The sequence below is a fragment of the Dasypus novemcinctus genome, chromosome 17, assembly GCF_030445035.2.
Source record: "Dasypus novemcinctus isolate mDasNov1 chromosome 17, mDasNov1.1.hap2, whole genome shotgun sequence".
Taxonomy (NCBI): Eukaryota; Metazoa; Chordata; class Mammalia; order Cingulata; family Dasypodidae; genus Dasypus; species Dasypus novemcinctus.
Window position 1 is genome coordinate 47,234,249 of NC_080689.1, and position 20,875 is coordinate 47,255,123.

The 20,875-nt window shown below is 34.9% G+C and overlaps 1 protein-coding gene and 1 non-coding gene across 7 annotated transcripts in view; one reads left to right on the forward strand and one right to left on the reverse strand.

The window, feature by feature from the left end:
• Positions 1-20,875, forward strand: part of VRK2 (VRK serine/threonine kinase 2) — a 132,631-nt gene that overhangs the window by 108,669 nt on the left and 3,087 nt on the right. For all 6 annotated transcript variants that reach the window (XM_004470466.5, XM_071208852.1, XM_058278601.2 and 3 more), the window contains 2 exons: positions 390-556; positions 5,706-5,867. In XM_004470466.5, coding sequence (XP_004470523.1) covers positions 390-556; positions 5,706-5,867 — 329 coding nt within the window. The remainder of the gene's footprint in view (positions 1-389; positions 557-5,705; positions 5,868-20,875) is intronic.
• Positions 9,683-9,784, reverse strand: LOC111767067 (U6 spliceosomal RNA). Its single transcript, XR_002798967.1, has one exon. It is a non-coding gene; the product is annotated as a U6 spliceosomal RNA (small nuclear RNA).

Consider the following 20,875-nt stretch of genomic DNA (forward strand, 5'->3'; position numbering starts at 1 on the left):
TTCAACATTAAAAAATATATGAAGCATGTCCAGTCTATTATATTATTCATGTAGTTCTTAGCTGCATCCCCAAAATCAAAATTACTATTATAATTATTAAAACTTACTTTTTTTCTGTAAGATTATTGAGTTGTAAATATCTCAACAAAGATATATATTTTTTTACTTACCAGTTTCATCTTTCCAAGTCTGTAGGTCACTCTGTTCCATTCATTTTTTTTAATGTCATGTGAAAAGTGCTTTTCACTGAATTGTTCATTCTTAATTTCTTCAGGGTGAATGTATATGTGTAAATAAGAAAGAAAAAGAACAAAAAGATTTTGAGGTTGTTGGAGTCTTGATATTTCTTGTCAATTATGAATGACATGAAAAAAATTAATACTTCACAGGTGAAATAGCTCAATTTATGGCATGTGCTCATAGTTTAGCATATGATGAAAAACCAAACTATCAAATGCTCAAGAACATTCTGAACCCAGGAGGAATACCTTTAGGACCATTGGAATTTTCCACGAATGGACACAGTATAAACATGCATACTCCAAACAATCAAAAAGTAAGTAATGTATTCCCTGGGATCCTAGGATTCCCCTCTATGAAACTTTTCTACCAAATGAAGTTGTTTTAGATTTCAAAATGAATCTGACAACCTAGTTTCTTGCTCATTATATTTAATTCCTCTTTCCCCTAACTCAAAAGTGTGTGATCTCAGCCCTCCAGGAGGAAGTTTGTTGAAAGTTCTTTTGACCAATTATATCCTAGAGAAAGAAAGAGCAGGATCTGTGGATTACCATGTGGTATTAAAGAAATAAAGCAGTCACTGATGTCAGAGATAAGACTAGAGTAAGATTAAAATCTATTGTCTATGTTATGAGGCCTCCATTAGTTTTTCTTCAGGTTTTCTTTCTGTCTACCAGTTTGATCATAATTTGGTGGTGATAGTAATATTCTTGGATTTAACAAGATTATTTGCATGTGTTGATATTTCAGTCTATAGAAAAAGTGATTTAAAAGAAACTATCATTGTTTTAAGTTATACTTCCTCCTTTACTCTGCCATCTTCCAAGAACTTTAAAAAAAAAACCAATTAGCGTTTGAAACACAAAAGAATTAAGACTTGGAACATTTTTTAAGGAGTGGGGAAAAGTTGAAACTGCTGTTTAGCAGTATGACTGGACAAGCAACTAAATGTCTATTTTTTCTTTGACAGGATCCATAAACCCAAAAAAAACAAAAAACAAAGGTGGGGGAGGGCTGTTTTCTGATACATGTACAATAAGGCAGGGTCAGGATGCCATTCGTTTTTAATATTTCTTATGAACTTTGGATCATCACAAGTGTTCATGAGCCAAGAATGCAGGATACAAACTAACGTGACTGATAGGCTGCTAGATGAATGGTGAGTCAAGTATCAGTGCACAGATGGTTCTGATTTGCTGAATTTTGTAGCTGCTGCAACTGAAGACATAAAATATCTTTCTAGTCATAAATTAGCTCTTTGGAAGCAAAACCTTGGCACCAGAGCTTTACAACCTTCAATTAGTAAGGAAAGAAGTATTTGAATGACTGTAGTATTGACATCTGTAGGCCTGCATAGTAATCATTCCTAATAGAAGAGAATATCTGTTTGAGGAGGTTTTGCATGGCTAATTAACTACCAGTGAGAATATGTAATTTTTTCATGATCTCCTGATTGTCACCTTTCTCTCATGATACAATTACATTTTATTGTAGCAAGTGCCTCACAAACCAATTGTCAGCACTATTTATGTATTACAGAAGGCAGAACAAAAGTTCATGTTTAATAAAAAACCACTGGATTTTGATCTTGGTAATTACTGAGACTTATTTTAACAGTTTTATTGACTTTTGTGTTTTTATCTCTTTTACAACAAAACAAAAGAGCTATTTTTTTGACATAGTATTTCCCTTGCAATAATGGTCACCACTTAATCTATACTAATTTAAGTAAATTTTTCATTTTTGTGGTTTTTCAGTTTCATAAACTTAATTGAAATATAAAAGAAGCCATTTTAAAAACTGATAGCAGTATTCTCTGTTATAAAATTCTAATTATTATCCACTGGAATTTTCAGTTTCTCATCAAATTGTAAGGGTGTCTATTGAAAACCATTTTTATATGCATAGAATAGAAAACATAAAACATTTTTTCAGTGAGCCACCATCAAAAACATTCTGTTTCCTCTCTTTGATTAAAACACTTTGATTATGAGCAAAAAGAAAACACTAAGAATAATATGCATTCTTAAGACTTTAGTTAATTTCTGTTAACAATATGATCAGCCTGGATGCTTAGGCAAAAGATGATTTGGGGACCTATTTCAACAGATTGATATTTGTGATATGATAATGATTTTATCTCCCTAGTATTTTAAGTTCATAAATATATTTAATAATGATAGTGTAAAATATAGTTTCATCATATGTGGCTATACATTAATATCTTATTTTTAAAGTTTACAGATTTTGTATTGTTGAAAAAACTTGAAATGTACAAAAGCAAAATATTACTATAGAAATTTTCCTTTATATAATTTAATGATGCAAGTATAGGGCTGTTTCCACAATAGATAGCTTCCATAGCAGAAATCATTTAAAGGCCAGCACAAATATCAGTCACATGATCCCAAATTTCTCTCTTTTTTAAGATACAGACATATTAGTAACTAAAAACATTTCTTGTTGCTTTATACTTGGATTACTTTAGTTGAACAGACTAGTGAATAAACTTTGGACTTAGGCTTTTTTGGACAAAGATATTTTAAGAGAAGTCATGGGACCAGAAAATATATACAGATACAAATAAAATTTGTGATTCAGTATTCAAAGGAAAAAAGAAGTTATGAGTGTTTGAAAATGTTATTTCCCTCAATATTAATGGTTGTACCTTTAAAATTTAGTATTCTGAAAAATGTTTTGATCAGCTATTATAAAATAGCACATCACCATAAGAATATCAGCAAGCTTGCCTCTTTTTTACAAAAGAAAAGTTAGATACACTTCCAGTGCTGGATTTTACTAGCCAGCATAAACTGTTCCCGTAAACTGCGCCTTCTTCTTGAAGTCCTCAGATATTTTTATTGAAGCTAAGTTAGAAATAAGTTGTCAATATAGTAGAGACAATGATAATTTTTCCTGAAAAGCAAATTATTTTGGGTATTTGCCTCAGTAAAAATGATGGTATATTTAGCTAAAATCATTCCCTGGTAGTTCTGGTGGCTCCAGAGGTAGCACTGTCACAATAAAGAATCTGTCATCAAGGCTACCATAATTTATGCCATTCATTGGGATTCAGTGGCCCAGATTCACCGAGGGGAACTATTTCAGTGTAAGGATGTATGTTTGGAGGCGAGTTAGAGCTCTAGAATTCCCAGATGAGAGTGCTATAGTCAGGTTGGAAAGCCAGGATTATTGAAGGTTCCAGTTCAACCCTGGCATAAGTTTTCCCTTTCAAAAGCCAATAGATCCTCTTGGCAGTTTACAGTATTTATCAATAACCCCCTCTTTATTACAGTGCCTGAATCCCTATAGTAATAGTGTAGACACATGAGTATAATGAACACCCGGCCTTCCTTAATGCTAGCTGGGAGGATGACTGGCTGGGGCCAAAGCTAAAATGTTCAAGTAAAACATAAATATTCCTTCATTCACACTAAATCCAAGGTTCCCACAGCAAATCTAGGTTTCAATATATTATTATTGGTAGTAGTAATCTTTGTATAGTGCTTAATTAACAGTTTGTAAAATTCTTTCCTTAACTTAAATGCTCAAAATAATTATGTAAACTTGATCGTCATCTTTATTTTCTGTATATGAACATAGTAGAATATTCATTCTCAATTATAAGTACATTTTGGCTTACTGGATTTTAGACAGCCAAAGAGTATTATTGATTTTATAGAACAGTATGAAGTGTCAATGGAAAATTAAATGAAAATACCTCATTTTGTTAGCTACTTTCTTAAAATGACACACATTTGCATAGCATCTTTCTCTTTGATCATACAGGATGCCCAGAGTGTTTTCTATATTTACTAGTACATCATTGAGAAAGAACGTTTCACTGTGTTCTCAATTGAGTTAAATCTAATCATTTCACTTAATCCTTAACCATTTTTAACGATTCCCTTGAGACAGAAATATTCCATAAATTGGATATCATTTTGTTTATTAGTGAGAAGTGCCCATGGCACCTCAACCAAACAATGCAGGCAACTGACAACAGATCTTGGAGGCATCATCTCTTCCAGGAAGCCTCAAAGAAGACTAAATGTATTATACTGAAATTTCCGTTTATGCATCAGGGGCTCCCAGGGCAAAAAAAACTGTTTGACCTAATTTCTTAGCATACAGGAGGCACTAAAAATCTCAATAAATATCTCAATCAATCCTTTATATTGTAGTTCACATTTCCACAATGATTGGTAAGCCCATGTTTTAATAGGATAAAACTGTGTGCAACAACCTTGGGAAACTCTTTGTGTCATGCTACAGTAGTATAAGGTATATTTATTACCAACATGGCTTCCGTGGAAGAGTGGAAGAGGTTACATGTGAATTTCCCTTTTGTTTGGGAGGGTTGAGTAGTAAAAATAAAGAACTTGTGAGTGATCAGGAAGCATTTCCAATTTGCAGGTTACTTAAAGGCAATTGCTTTGCCATCAATTGATGAACTAGGTCCCAGGAGGAGGGGGATAAAGAATGGTGTTGTGACAACTTAGACTTAGCCACAAAATACCAGCATATTTTAAAGGGGAGGAAGAAGTGAACATATTTGGCAATAGGAGCTAAAAATTCAGAAACTACAAATTAAGGCTCTGCTTGCCCAGCCATAGTAATTCATTCTCTATTTTGGCACTGGCTACTCCATTATTTCCCCTTGTGCTATAGCTATCTTCTGTCGGTCCCCCATTTAGCCCATGAAAAAAAGGTAATAGCATTTTCAGCTGCTGTAAACATGAAGCTGATGTTCAAATACTTCACATAAGGTTCTTCACTGTAGTTTTCAATCTTCCACTGTATTGTAGAATCTGCCCTTCTATTCCTGTGTCTATTTCAAGTTACTGAGAGTCAGTTATCACCCAGATATGTACTCCATGATACAAAACAGAAACCTTAGAGACATCAGGCTTGTTGTATAACTTAACCCCTGTTATATGGTAAACAGTATTAGATGACCCAAACTGTTATTCATCTTGCTCAAAGGTTAAATTACCTGCATAAAAAATAAGCAGCATCATAAGCTTCTTTTATTACTTTCACATTAATTAGGCTCATATCATTGACAGAAAACTAAGATTTTAATTAATAAGAATTTAAACTACAAAGATGTACTGAATCCATTCCCAGCAAAGGTTAATAATGAATAATGTGCAGTTTTAAAATGTGACAGTTTTCTGTAAAAATGCTGTTTTCAATAAGCAAATTATCTTTACAGATAATTTCTAAAGCATGCATAGCAGCAGCACTAATTTTAATTGGTCTTGTCCTGTTGATGAGAAAGGTCTGGATCTTTTCAACTATTCTAGTTTTTCTATACAATCTGTTTTGTTGACTTACTCTTTAATTTCTGTTTTGAAAACCTTGGCAAGTTTAGGATTTTCAAGAATTTAGACATGGATGCATTTTTTTTAAACAAGTGTCGTAAGTTTTCATTGTATATTATAACTTCTCTATGTCAACAGGTTGTTTCACAAAAGGATGCAGCAAAGCAACTCAATCAGATGCAGAATAGGTTGATGGAGAAAAAAGTCCACAGTGAGAGAAGTACTGAGTCCTGTGCGACATGGAGACAAGTGCAAAGAGAAGAGAAGGTGGTTAGATTGATGAACAATGAACCAGCTCAGGTGAGAGATTTTATCTTCCTTAATGATACATTAGAATATGCCCTTTGAGAATAAAGATGTTTTATTTTCTTCTAAGGGCCAAGGTTTATGTTTTCTTAAATGAGAAGGGTCAGAAAATATCTTATCCAGGCGATAAAACAAAGCAACTAACACCCGTTATCATAGAAACAGGATGGTAGTGAGTACATTTGTGTACAGATCTAATTTCTTTCTTTATCCTAAGAATGTAAGGAAGGCACTTAAAATTTGTATACAATCTATGAACCATTAGAGACTCTTAACATATTCTGTACTTTTACATTGTTTCCTCAAGTCTAACACTTATAATCAAATGTAAGTATTAAAGTGTTACCCTGTCAATATGGTTGTTATTTTAAAATGATGTATTCTATATTTCACCTTTAGCAGTTAACTCATTCAAGCAATAGGAAAAATATTTCCTTTTTTGACAAAAAGAAGCATACAATATATTTATATCTGCAGTGAAAAAAATACTTAATTTTTTCCCTAATGGCCAACATTTTATATGATTTACAAATCATCATTTTCCCAAATAATTTGAGGTGGTTTAGTATATGAAACGGGATAATTTAATGACTCCATCTTCTACTCAACCCCCACCCCTACTCCACCACAAGAAAAATTGGTATATCAGATAGCTGAGGTGTCAGTCACTAAACTGAGCACTTAATTTGGCTCTGAACTTTTTGGCAGCCAAGACAAAAATTGGAAGCATACAAGTTATGCATTTTTTATCCAACCAGACAAGCATATCCAGAGAGAGATGGTTTTTTTAGCATTAATTGGAATCTTTTACATTCTGGTATAAAACAATAACAGCATTATTTCTTATTTTTAAACTTATATAAAGGAACCTACTTCAAATGGACACCTTTTATAGTTCCTATTTGTAAAATTAAAGACACATAATTGCTTGGTGACAAAATTTAGAGATTTTTGAGTGCTTCTTCTCAAACATTACTGTGCATCAGAAGCAGCTGCTGTATGCCCAGGTTCCAAGCAAAGAAATGGATTGATTTGGTCTGGGTTAATGATGGGATATATGCATGTAGTTTTACCACTCCAGAAAGTCCTTTGTTTCCTATGCCAGTCAATCTCCTTCCCCTAGAGGCAACTATGGATTAATTTTGCCTCCTCTGGAACTGCATATACATGCAATCCTAAGGCATGTTCTTTTGTTTCTGGTTCTTTCACTCAGCATGTTTTCTGAGATATATCCATGTAGTTGCATGTATCAGTATTTTGTTCTTTTTCATTGCTGAATAGTACTCCACTGTATACACACATTACCGTTTGCTTATCTGTTCTCCAATTAATAGACACCTACACTGCCCCTGGCTTCTAGTCCCAAGAATATAATTGCTATGAACAGTCTAGCACAGTCCCTCTATGTATACATTTCTTTTCTCCTTGGAAGTGGACCTACTGGGTCATAGAGCAGATGCATATTTCATGCTGTAAAAAGCTGACAAATAGTTTTTAAAAGTAACTGTACCACTTTATATTCTCCAGTAATGTATGAGAGTTCCAGCCATTCCACATCCTTCCCAAGATTTGTTGTTGTCAATATTTAAAATTTTAGCCATTCTAATGATTGTACATCAGTATCTATCTCCTTGTAGTTCCATTTATCATTTACTTGATGATTAATGATGTTGGGTACCTTTTCATATGCTTATTGTCATTCATATATCTTTTGTGAAGTGTCTTATCAAGTGTTTTGCCCATTTTTTTCTTAATGTTTGTCTTTTTTAAATTATTGAGTTGTGGAAATTCTTTACATATTTTGCATTCAAGACTTCTGTCAGATATATGTTTTGTGGATATCCTCTACTTGCCTATGGCCTCCCTATTTATTGAATTAACTGTCTTTAATGGGCAGGTTTTTGTTTTTATATTAGTTTTTATTTGTATTTGCAGTTCTGTTTACTTATTAATTTTATTCTTTAATGGTTATTTTTTCTGTAAAGAAACCTTCGCCCGCCTCATTGTCACAAAGACATTTTCTTTGAGGAAGTTTATAGTTTTAGCGTTCAAGTTTAAGTCTCTAAGCCAACTCTTAATTTTTGTGTATGGTGTGGGTAGGTGATGAGATTCAATCTTTTCTATATGGATAGCCAGTTGTCCCTGAATCATTAGTTGAAAAGATTTTCCTTTTCTCAATTGAATTTCTTTGGATTCTTTTTCAGAAGTCAACTGACCATAAATGTCTGGGTCTCTTTCTGAACTTTGATCTCTTCCATAGATCTGTTTGTATATCCTTATACTAATATCACAATGAATCATTTACTGTGGCTTTACAGAAAGCCCTAAAATCAAATAGTACAAGTCCTTCTTCAATCGTTTGCTTTTCTTCCAAGAAATGTCTTGGTCATTTTGGTCTTAGATCCCTCCCATAAAATTCATGAATCAGCTTGTTAATTTCCCAAAAAAGGCACAGTGGGATTTTGATTGGGACATCAGTTTGGCAACAGCGGACATCTACCATTAATTCTTACATTAAGTATTGGACGGCTTAATGGAGTAAGGTAGGTTGTCTTTAATTTCTCTCAACTATGTTTTGCACTTTTCAGAGTAGACATCTTACACATCTTTCATTAAAATTATCTCTACATATTTTGGGTTTTGATCCTATTGTATATGATACTTAAAAAATAAAACTTTGACTCCATTTTTTTTTGTTGGTAATATGTAGAAATACAGTTGATATTATATATTGACCTTGTATCTGGTACCCTCCTAAATTCACTTATTTCTGGTCTTTTGTAGATTCCTTAGAATTCTCTACATAGTCAATCATGTAGAGACAGTCTTATTTCTTTCTTTCTGACATATATAACTTTCTTTTATTTTTCTCCTTGTCTTAATATACCTGCCAGGACCTCCATTACAGCATTGAGTTGTTCCTGATCTTTTACCATATTAAGTATGATGTTAGTTATAGTTTTTTTCTTTTTTTTTTTAAAGATTTATTTATTTATTTTAATTTCCCCCCCTCCCCTGGTTGTCTGTTCTTGGTGTCTATTTGCTGCGTCTTGTTTCTTTGTCCGCTTCTGTTGTCGTCAGCGGCACGGGAAGTGTGGGCGGCGCCATTCCTGGGCAGGCTGCTCTTTCTTTTCACGCTGGGCGGCTTTCCTCACGGGCGCACTCCTTGCGCGTGGGACTCCCCCACGCGGGGGACACCCTTGCATGGCACGGCACTCCTTGCGCGCATCAGCACTGCGCATGGCCAGCTCCATACGGGTCAAGGAGGCCCAGGGTTTGAACCGCGGACCTCCCATATGGTAGACGGACGCCCTAACCACTGGGCCAAAGTCCGTTTCCCTATATAGTTTTTTTCTAACTGCCCTTTATCAGGTGAGGAAATTTTCTTTTCTTTGTAGTTTGTTGGGAAAAAACTTAAATCATGGATGAGTATTAAATCCTTTTTGTGATCCATTGAGAGGATCATGTTTTTTCTACATTGCTGGTATGATGGATTACATTGATTTTTTAAAATGTTAACTCAACCCTTAATTTCTGTGATAAACCCTAGCATGTGTTACCCTCCTAAATTCAATTTGCTATTATTCTTTTAGTGATTTTTATATCTACATTGGTGGGAGATATTGGTCTGTCATTTTCTTTTCTCATAACATCCTTGTTCAGTTTCTTCTCAGGGTCATACAGGCCTCATATATATGAGTTGGAAGTGTTCTATTTGCAGAATGTGTTTTTATAATATCTATCTTTCTTAAATGTTCAATAGAATTTAGCAAGGAGACCATTTGGGCTTATACTTTTGTTTTTTCTTTAAAAATATGGAACCCTTGATGAATTTGCATGTCATCCTTGCACAGGGGTCATAATTTCTCTGTATCATTCCAGTTTTAGTATCTGTGCTACCGAAGTAACACTGGGCCTAGTTTTGCTGTAAGAAATTTTTTAATTATGAGTTTTTCTTTAGCTGGTTCAGTGGTCATTAGATTGTCTTTTTCTTCTTGTGTCAGTTTTCAATAATGTGTGTCTTTGAGGAAATTTGTCCTCATCTAAGTTGTTGACTTTATTAGGACTAAGCTGTTCATGATATACTTTTACTATCTTTTAAACATTTCCAATATTTATACTGATTTTTCCTTTCTTATTCCTGAAAATAACACTTTCGGTTTCTTATTTTCTTCCCTGGTAGTCTAACCTAGGTGTTTACCATCTCTGTTGATCATTTTAAAGAATCACTTTTTGGTTTTGTTGATTTTAATCTACTGTTGATCTGTTTTCCAATTCACTAATATCCACTCATTTTCATTTCTTTCCTTCTACTTATTTTAGGTTTAATTTGTTCTGCTTTTTTACGCTTTTAAGATGAAGCTTAAGTCATTGACTTTAAGCCTTTTTTCTTAAAATGTGCTGTTAAAACTGTAAATTTGGAGAGCAGATGTGGCTTAAGTGGCAGCTGAGGGCCTGCTTCTCACATGGGAGTTCCTGGGTTTGGTTCTTGGTGTCTCCTGAAAAAAAAAAAACCAAAACAACAACAAACAAAAAAAGCAAAACAAATGTAGAAACCAACTTGTGGGAGCCAATGTGGCTTAGTGGTTGAGCACTGGCTTTCCACATACGAGGTCCCAGGTTCAGTCCCCAGCCGCCAGCCCCAAACAAACAAACAAATAAATAAATAAATAAAATTAAATTAAATGAAAATTTATAAGCAGTGCTTTAGCTGTATTCCACAAAATTTTATAAGTTTTACTTTTATCATTTAGTTAAACATATTTTTAAATTTTCCTTGTCTCTGATGCATGGATTGTTTAAGATATGTTATTTCCGAGATGATTTTTGAGAAATTCTGGGTAGTTTTTTGTTACTGATTTCTAATTTAAATGTTGTCATCTGAATATATCCTGTATTATTTCAGTCCTTTGAAATTCAGTAAAACTTGTTTTTTGGCCCAGCACAAAGTCTATCTTGGTATATGTTCCATGTAAATTTGTAAAAGAATATATATCTTGCAATTTGGGATATATTGTTCTATAAATCTCAGGTTGTTTGATAGTGTTGTTCAAATCTTCTGTTTCATTTTGTCCTCTTGTTTTATCAGTTATTAACAAAGTAGTGTTAAAATCTCCCACTGTAATTGTAGATTTGTCTGTTGCTTCCTTTAATTCTAAAAGGTTTTGCTTCATGGATTTTGATGCTATTATTAGATACATAAACATTTAGAACTCAGCTTTTTTTGGTGAACTGCTGTATTTATCAGTAGAAACGTCCTTTTTACTTTCAGTAATACTCATTGTCATGATATCTACTTTGATTTTATTATAACCACTCCAGCCTTCCTATAATTACCATTTACAGTGCATATCTTTTCCCATCCTTTTACTTGTAATCCATCCATTTCCATCTTTTTTATCTTTTTTGGTGTATTTTTATAAATAGCATGTAGTTGGTGTTGCTTTTTTATACAATCTGACAATGGTCCACTTCCGTTTTATGTAATTACTGATAGAGTTGGAGTTAAATCTTCCATCTTACAGTTTGCTTTCTTTTTGCCCCATTTGTTCATCACTTTTTACCTTCATCCTGCTTCCTTTTAGCTTAACCAAAACTATCTATTGTTTTGGCTTTTTAAACTGTTACTCTTGGGATTTTGTTGTACTTGTTCTTATTGTTTCAGTATTTTCTCCAGAGCAAGGATTAGCAAACTATGGCCTATAGACCAAATTTAGCCAGCTACTTACTTTGTAAATAAAGTTTTATTGAAACACAGCCATACTCATCTGCTTATATATTGTCTATGGCTACTTCCATGCACAACAGGAGAGTTGAGTAGTTATGACAGAGACCATATAGCTTACAAAACCTAAAAAATTTACTACTAGCCTTTTACAGAAAGTTTGCCAACCCATTAGTAGAACACCTCTATGTATTAAAAATATAATTTAAGTCACATATGTAATTTTAAATCTTCTAGTAGCCACATTTAAAAAGGGAAGAACAGGTGAAATTTATTTTAATAAAATGCTTTAATTAAAACCACTGTCTAAAATAATGTAATGAACATAAAAATTAACAAGATATTTTACATTCTCTTTTCATATGAAGTCTTCAAAATCTTTTATGTATTTTACACTAACAGCAGATCTCAGTTTGGACTAGCCATATTTCCAAGTCACATATGGCTAGTGGCTACCATAGTGGACAGCACAGTTGCAGAAATTAGTGTGTGTACCTTTAACTTACCATATCACAATTTATCTTTACTTAATAATATATCACTTTACATGTAATGTTGTAAGATTCTTAAACAATTGTCTCCCTCCATCTTTTGTGCTACTGCTGTATATTCTGCTTTTACATATATAATAAACTCCTCAATCCAATGTTGTTACTGCTCTGAAGAGTTTTTTCTAAAGAAAATTAAAAATGAGGAGAAAAAGTCTTATATTTATACCATCTTATTTACTGTTATATTGGCATCCTTCATTCCTTCAATAATCTAAATTTACATCTGGTATTGTATTCTTTCAGCCTAAAGAAATCCTTTTAACATTATTGTAGTGTAGATCTCCTAGAGGCTGATTCTCTCTAAAAGGTCTTTATTTCACTTTTTTTGTTGCTTTGATGGTAGGGACAGATGGAACTATATTTCTATGTATATTTTCTTTAACATTTTATTCTGAAGTAATTGTAAATTCACATAGAAGTTATGAAATAATATACAATTCCCATATACCTTTCAGCCAGTTTCCCCCAATATAAATATCTTACCGAACCATATAGTTATCAGAAAACCAGGAAATTGACATTGGTACATTGCTATAAAATACAGTCCTTATTTCGACAGCACCAGTTTTTAATACATTCTTTTGGGTATTTGCCTACATACAAAGTTTCATTAGATTTGTGTTACTACCACCAGTCACCATATAGAACTATTCCATCACCACAAAGAAACTTTCCCCATGCTACTCTTTTATAGTGAAACCCTCCCCCAATCCAAGACCCTGAATTTTCTTTTTTGATCTGTTCTGCATCACTATAATTTTGGCATATCGAGAATGTCTTATGAATTGAGTCACACAGTATGTAATCTTTTGAGATTGACTTTTTTCATTCACCATATAATGCCCCTGCATTCCATCCAGGTTTTCCATGTATCAGTAGTTCATTCCTTTTTATTGCTAAGTAGTATTCTTAAGGATGGATGTGCCATCAAAGAACATTTAGGTTGTTTCCAGTTTTTAGCTATTACATATAAAGGTACTATATATATATACTCTTAAGCAGGTTTTAGTAAGGACATTAAGCCTTCATTTCTGTAGGGAAAATATCCAAGAGTAGAGCTTTTCTAGCATTTGAAATGGTAACTATTTTTTATTTTAGCCATCTTAGTAGGTGTGTAGTGGTATCTAATTGTGGCTTTAATTTGCCTTTCCCTAGTGGGTAGCAATGTTGAACATCATTTCATGGGCTTACTTATCATTCATATACCCCTCTGCTAAGTATTAATAGTCTGTTCAAGTTTTTTTGTCAATTTTCTAATTGGATTGTTTGTTTTCTTACTTTTGAGGTTAGGAAATTCTTTATATATTCTGGATACCTTTCTGTCATATAGGTGACTTGTAAATATTTTCTTTCAATTTCACGGCTTGTCTTTTTATTCTTTTAACTCTTATGCAAGCCAAAGTTTTTAATTTTCATGAATTCCAATTTATTGATCTTTTTCTTTTAAGATTTTGGTATCAAGTTTAAGAACTGTTCACCTAATTTGAGGTCAAGAAGATTTTCTCCTATGCTCTCTTTTGCAAGTGTTATATTTTTACATTTTACTTTTAAATCTGTGGTGTATTTTGAATAAATTATAGTACAAGGTATGAGGTTGAGGTTGATTCATTTTTTTCCCCACATATGCCCAATTTTCCAGTACCATTTATTAAAAAGACCATCCTTTATTTAATTGCTTTTGTGCCTTTATAAAAAATAGATTGCCTGTACTTATGTGGGTCTAATTCTGGACTCTGTTCCGTTCCATTGATCTTTGTGTCTACCCTTCACTAATAACACAGTCTTAATTACTTTCAAGCCATAAATATTGTAAAATTGGGTAGTGTGACTCTTCCAGTTTTATTGTTTTATCTATTCTAGTTCCTCTGCCTTTCCATATAAATGTTAGAATACATACCAAAAATAAAAATACTGTTTGGATTTCAGTGGGATTATACTAAACCTACACGTAATTCCAGCAGGACTAAACATACTTATGTTCTTTCAAACCATGAACCTAGTATCCACATTTATTTAGGCCATTCTTTCTTTGTTGTTTTATAATTTGCAGCATCCTTTACATGTTTTCGTTGGATTTATATCTAAGTAGTTCATTTTCAAAATGATACTGTATTAATTTTGGATTCCAACTGTAAATTGATAGTATATAGAAATGTTTTACCTATTATTACTATTTCATTTTCCTACTCATTGAATTTGGTGATATATTAGGCTTCATTTTTGAAGAAGTTTTTGATCACAGAGGGGTTCAGCTATGGCAGGGGAGGAGCACTGGTATGGAGTGTCATTGATGGAGGACACATGGTTTGAAGGGAATTCTCCAGGGTATGTATATAGTGTATACAAAAATGTTTGGATATTCATTGGTTATTGCATAGTAGGTAGAGTTACACATGATAACTGAGGGAGTGCTGAGTTCCTAGCCAGGGGAGCGCTGTCACATCCCACAGTGGAACAGCAACAAGCAAGGACAAAGACCAGAGAAGAAGGATGGTCCAATGATGGGCCCTTGATACTGATGACTATGCCTATGAGCCTGTGTGCCTGAAATTTCAACTAAGCCTAGAGATGCAGGGTGCCTAAGAGTTACAACCTGAGAGTCTTCTTGTTGCTCAAATGTGGCCACTCTCTAAGCCAAACTTATCATGTAAATGCATTACCTTCCCCCCCAGCATGGGACATGACACCTGGGGATGAACCTCCCCAGGCACTGAGGGATTACTACCAATCACCATCTGGTGACACAACTAGAAAAAGAACTTGAATAAAAGCAGGAAATGGTAAAGATAAATGAGTTTATAGGGCTAAGAGACTTCGAAATGAGTCAGGAGGTCATCAGAGGGGTTGTGCTTACGCACTCTCAGCAGGATCCCAGAGACAGCCAAAGTAGATACAATCCCAGGTACTGGTGCTCCTGAGGGCTACAGAAGACACGCAGGCTCTACGGTCATGGCAGATGGCTCTGGAGTTCAGTGCCTTACCAGTGGGCCCTACTTTGGAATTTGTTCTCCTAGGTGTGATGGAGTTGGACTCAGATGTGACCTTTCTACACATGCCTCTCTGTCACTTTTACTGAACTTGTGGTTGGTGCTGGGGTTGGTGTATATTCAGGAGAATAGAATCTCTGGACTGTCCCATGTGCCAGCTGGGCCCTGAGCCTCAGCAGAGTTGCAACTCCCACCCTCTGGATCGCTGGACTTGCACTTGTCAGCTAACAGGGAGGTGAAGATGGTCACCCACCACACCAGGGAACTGAGAATGTTTACAACTGCAAGCAGGAGAATCTCATCCATCAGGCAGGTAGACTCTGAGCCCTTTTGATTTAGAGGTAGAGTGGACATCACCATTCCAGGGTCCACAGGATGCAGGAATAAAATATGGATTAGGATGGACTTACTGGTATTCTACTATAGAACTACTGTGACTCTAGCAATGGAAGGAATTGTATCATTGATGTGGGGACAGTGGCCACAGGAGTTGCTGAGGGCAGGGAGAGGGAAGAAGAGGTGTGATATAGGGACATTTTGGGGACTTGGAGTTGTCCTGAGTGATATTGCAGGGACAAATGCAGGACATTTTACATCCTGCCATAACCCACTGAATGGACTGGGGGAGAGTGTAAACTATAATCCATGCGGTGCAGCCATGTTCCAAAATGTATTCACCAAATGCAGTGAATGTGCCACACTGATGAAAGAGGTTGTTGATGTGGGAAGAGTGGGGTGGGGTGGGTTATGGGGTATATGGGAACCTCTTATTTTTTTAATGTAACATATTTTGTGATCTATGTATCTTTAAAAAAAAAAAAGACAAAAAATTAAAAAAAAAAGTTGTGTTGACCTTGTATCTTACAATATGCAAAACTCACTGGTTCTAAAGCTTTTTTTTTTTTTTTGTAGATCCCTTGGGATTCTATAGGTAGACAATAATGTCATCTGCAAATAGGGATACCTTTATTTATACTAATATGTATGCCTTTTAGTTCCTGTCTTGGCTCTATTGCACTGACTAGGACTTTCAATTAAAGTAGGAGTGGTGAAAGCAGATATCCTTGCCTTGTTCCTGATCTTAGGAGGAGAGTATTCTGCCTTTCACCATTTAGTGACATGCTAGCTGTAGCTGTTTTGTAAATGTTATTTATCGAGTTGAGGAAGCCTGCTTATATTTCTAGTGTACTTTATCATGAATGAGTGTTGAATTTTTCAAATTCTTTTCTGCATCCATTGTGATATGGTCATATAGTGTTTTTTTAGGCTGTTAAACATAGTGGATGACACTGACTAACTTTTTAATAACTGCCCATTTTGTATTAGTCTTTGAATCAACCCCACTAGGTCATGGTGGGAGTTTTGCTGTTGTTGTTTTAATGCTGAATTCAACATGCAGGTATTTTGTTGAGGATGTTTGCATCTGTTTTCATGAGTGCTATTAGTCTGTAATTTTCTTTTTTCCTGCTATCTTTTTCTGGTTTGGTATCAGGGTAATGCTGGACTCACAGAATGTTGGGAAGTCTTTCATTTATTTATAGAATAGAACTGGAAGAATTCAAGACCTTTAAGAGTTCTTTTTCATAAGGTTATTTTTGTTTTGTTTTGTTTTTTCCTGTGTCGATGTTGTTTACTCTCCAAATGAAATACAATTCTTCAGCTAAAAGAGGATTAATGAAACAAAATGGTTCTGAAAAGAAAACAAAAATATTGTTCACTGGTTTATTTTTCCAAATGAGCAGCCTGCTATTTACAAATAAGCAGATCTCCAATGACATATTTTTAAATGGTAATCCTATCATTGTTTGAAATCTAAATGAAAAAAAAATTCATTAAGGCTTATTTGATCTATGAGTTTTACCAAACTTTTTGACGTAATAACAGATTTCTTTTAGTTTCATTCTTCCAAATATGTAAACACCAAAACTGTCAAAGAACACTTAATATTTTGCAAAACAGTAAGGAATGTAAAAATTAAGGAAGGGGAGTAGTTTTCAAAAGGAAATCTTTGGAGATCAGTTTACTGCAAATAAAACATACTAAACAGTGAGTGCACACTCCTGACACACATAAATACTAATAACTAACAGGTACTCCAGAAATGGCAGAGCTTGAAACAATGGATATTAAATAAATTAAAGGTACTTCAGGGAAGCGAATGTGGCTCAAGCAATGGGGCTCCCGTCTACCATATGGGAGGTTCAGAGTTTGATTCCTCGGGCTTCCAGGTGAAGGCAAGCTGGCCCATGCGGCAAGCTGGCCCACACAAAGTGCTGGCCTGTGCAGGAGTGCTGGCCCGTCAGAAGTGCTGGCCTGTTTGGCACACTGGCCCAAGTGGGGAGCTGGTGCAACAAGATGACACAACAAAGAGAGACACAAAGGAGAGAATAAGAGATGCAATAGACCAGGGAGCTGAGGTGGAGCAAGAGATTGAGCACCTCTCTCCCACTCCAGAAGATCCCAGGATCAGTTCCCAGTGCCACCTAAAGATGACAAGCAGACACAGAAGAATGCACAGCTAATGGACACAGAGCAGACAAGGTGAGGGTGAGGGGAGTAATAATTAAATCTTTAAAAAAAATTTTTTTTTAAGTACTTCAGATACAAAGGAAAAAACAAAACTAATTAAAGAATAGAAATAACCATCTCTATCAACATAACACAGACAGGAATGATGAATTGAACAAACCAGGTACAAGTTTTTCCTCAATGTTTTCATCAGGGTATTTTTTTTTTCTTTTTTTCTTTTAAGCTTGCATACATTAGATTACAGTAATTCTTCTTTCCATTCTAAGTATTTTACCCTTTAAAGGAGAAGGGTCAGGAAAAGAGAACATTCCCATTCCTTTTTCTTTTTAAAAGATTTTATTTTTTTTATTCCCTACCCGCCCCCTGTTGTCTTGCACTGTCTGCTCTATGTCTGTTGGTTGCTGCTTGTCATCTTTTTAGGAGGCACCGAAAACTGAACATGGGATCTCTCTTATGGGAGAGAGGCACACAATGGCTTGAGCCACCTCACTTCCACTTCCACTTCTTGTATCTCTCATTGTATTTCCTCATTATTTCTCTTTGTTACATCATCTTTTTGCATCAGCTCGCCACACCAGCTCAGGTCAGCTTACTGTCTTGCTCTACTTCTTAAAGAGGCACAGGGAACGGAAACTGGGACCTCCCTTGTGGTAGGCAGGTGCCCAGCAGGTACCCAACTGCTTAAGCCACATCTACTTCCCCCAATTCCTTTTTGATATTTACTGCCATCTCCATTTAGGCCAAACCAGTGACATCTAGTCTGTATAATTAGAAGAACCACATGCATTTTGCTTTCCTTGCTCCCCTCACTTTAATACCTATAGGACCTTAGGAAGCACAGTTTGGGGTAAACAATCAATTTTGGAAAGCTCTTCCAAAAATGACTCTACAACCATGACCATATCTCTTTACTTCACATGTGAAACACAAAATAGTTTAAAAAAAGTAAAAACTGTTGTAAAAAAGACAAAAGGCAGAATGTGCAATGTTAAGAGTCACAATGGAACATTTGCCAGGATTGGTGAAGTTCTATTATGATAACCAACTCTGCCACAGGACTGTAGCAAAGGAGTTTGAAAAGAAAATGTTAAAGAAGGTTCATCACGTATATTTCAAGTCATAATTAAGCAGGTCTGCTATATTCGGCAAAGAGTGTTCAAAGACAGACAATCACATTTTGGTTCAAAAAGCTCAATTTTAATCTTAAAGGAGTCCTTTGTAAGAAAATCATGTGTAAAATATATCCTGGTATGGACTTCAAAAACTGATCATACAAAAATTTAAGAATAAATTAGATAATTTAAAAAGGGTCTTTTCCAGCAGAGCTGGACATGATGCTGTTCTCACTGAAGTGTTATTTCTGCTTTTACTGTAATGTGGATCATTTTTTCCTAGCCACGTTCCTGAATTCTGTTTCTTTAATAACACTATTGAGATTATCTATTTCAGGAGTGGGCACTTTTCTACATAGGGCCAGATCATAAATACCCAGGCTTTGCAGGCCATGCAGCCTGTCATAACTATTCACCTCTGCATTGTAGCACAAAAGCTGCCATACACACTATGTGAACAAATAAGTATGGCTGCAATGCAACACAACTTTATTATTTTGGCACTGAAATTTGATTTTCATATAATTTTCAGGAGTCACACAATATTCAGTTTTTCCAACCATACCGTTCTTGGCTGGAGAGTTGTAAAAACTAGGTGGAACTTTATTTGGCCCCTGTGCCAAATAAACACTCATCTATTATTTCATTTTGAGTTAGTTTAGGTAATTTGTGGTTTTCTAAGAATTGGTCCATTTCATTGAAGCTATCAAATGTATACATATAGAAGTGTTCATAGTATTTCCTTATTTACATCCTTTAAATGTCTGGGGAATCTATAGCAATTTTTTTTTTCATTCCTGATATTGGTGCGTTGTCAGTCTTGCTAAAAGTTTATTAATTTTATTGGTCTTTTCACAGAACTCACCTTTTCACATGATTAGTTTTTCTCTTTTTCTATTGTCACTTAATTGATTTCTGCTTCTGCTCTTATTTTATTTCTTCTTGCTTTGGATTTTGCCCTTTTTCTAGTTTCTTGAGGGGGAATCAGATTGACTTGAGACTTTTATTTAAAATCTCCCTGTAGCACTTGCCTTGTGGCATGTATTTTGACATGTTGTATTTTCATTTTAATTGATTTTAGTATATTTTTAACTTTCCTTGGAACTTCCTCTTTGACCTCTCTGGAAGTATGTGGTTAAATTTTCAAGTGTTTGAAGATTTTCCTACTAATTCCTTCTTTGAGCTTGAGTTGGATTCATTTTCCTCCACTCTTTCTTATTTAGGTGGAAGCTTAGGCTATTGATTTGAACCCTTCTTTCTAATAGAAGCATTTAATGCTATAAGTATCTTGCTAATCGCTATTTTAACTGCATCCCAGAAATTTTGATATTTTGTGTTTTCATTTTGTTCAGTTCAACTTATTTTATACCTTCCCTTGGGCCTTCTTTTGCTATTTAGATATGCTGTTTAATTTCCAAGTGTTTGAAGATTTTTCTGTTATCTTTCTGTTATTGATTTCTAGTTTAATTATATTAGGTCCTGAAAACAACTTTGTATAATTTTGTTTTGACTTCAAGTATTAACTTTTGTTTTAAGACCCAGGATATGGTCACTCTTGGTGAATGTTCCAATTGCGCTTGGAAAGAACATGTATTGTCCTGTTGTGGGGTGAAGTACTCTACAAATATATTAGATCCCATTCACTTATGGTATTATTCATTTCTTCTATATTCTTGCTGATTTTCTGCATAGTAGTTCTAGTAATTACTGAGTGGAGTTTTCCAGTTGGGAGGGTGTGTGGTGTCACCTCTGCTGTTCACTTAAGCATGGCAGGGAGAGTCAACAGGGCTCCTTTCCACAGTTTCTACAGCAGATGTGGAAGTGGAGGATTGCAGTCTCTGCTGATTTTTGCTTAATGCAGGCTGTGGTTGATAGGGCTCTCCTGTAGTCTCCCCATTGTTTGGTGGGGAAGAGGAAAAAAAGCACCACTGCTGCCCACATTGGTAAAGGAAGGGTTCCTCTATAGAGCTCTGGCTTATAGTGTTCATATGCCTGGTGGGAGGAAGAAGAGTACCACATCAGTAGTGCGGGGTGAAAGTGACTGACAGGGTTCTACCTCACAGTCTCCATACCACCTGGTGGTTTAGGGTTGATTGAT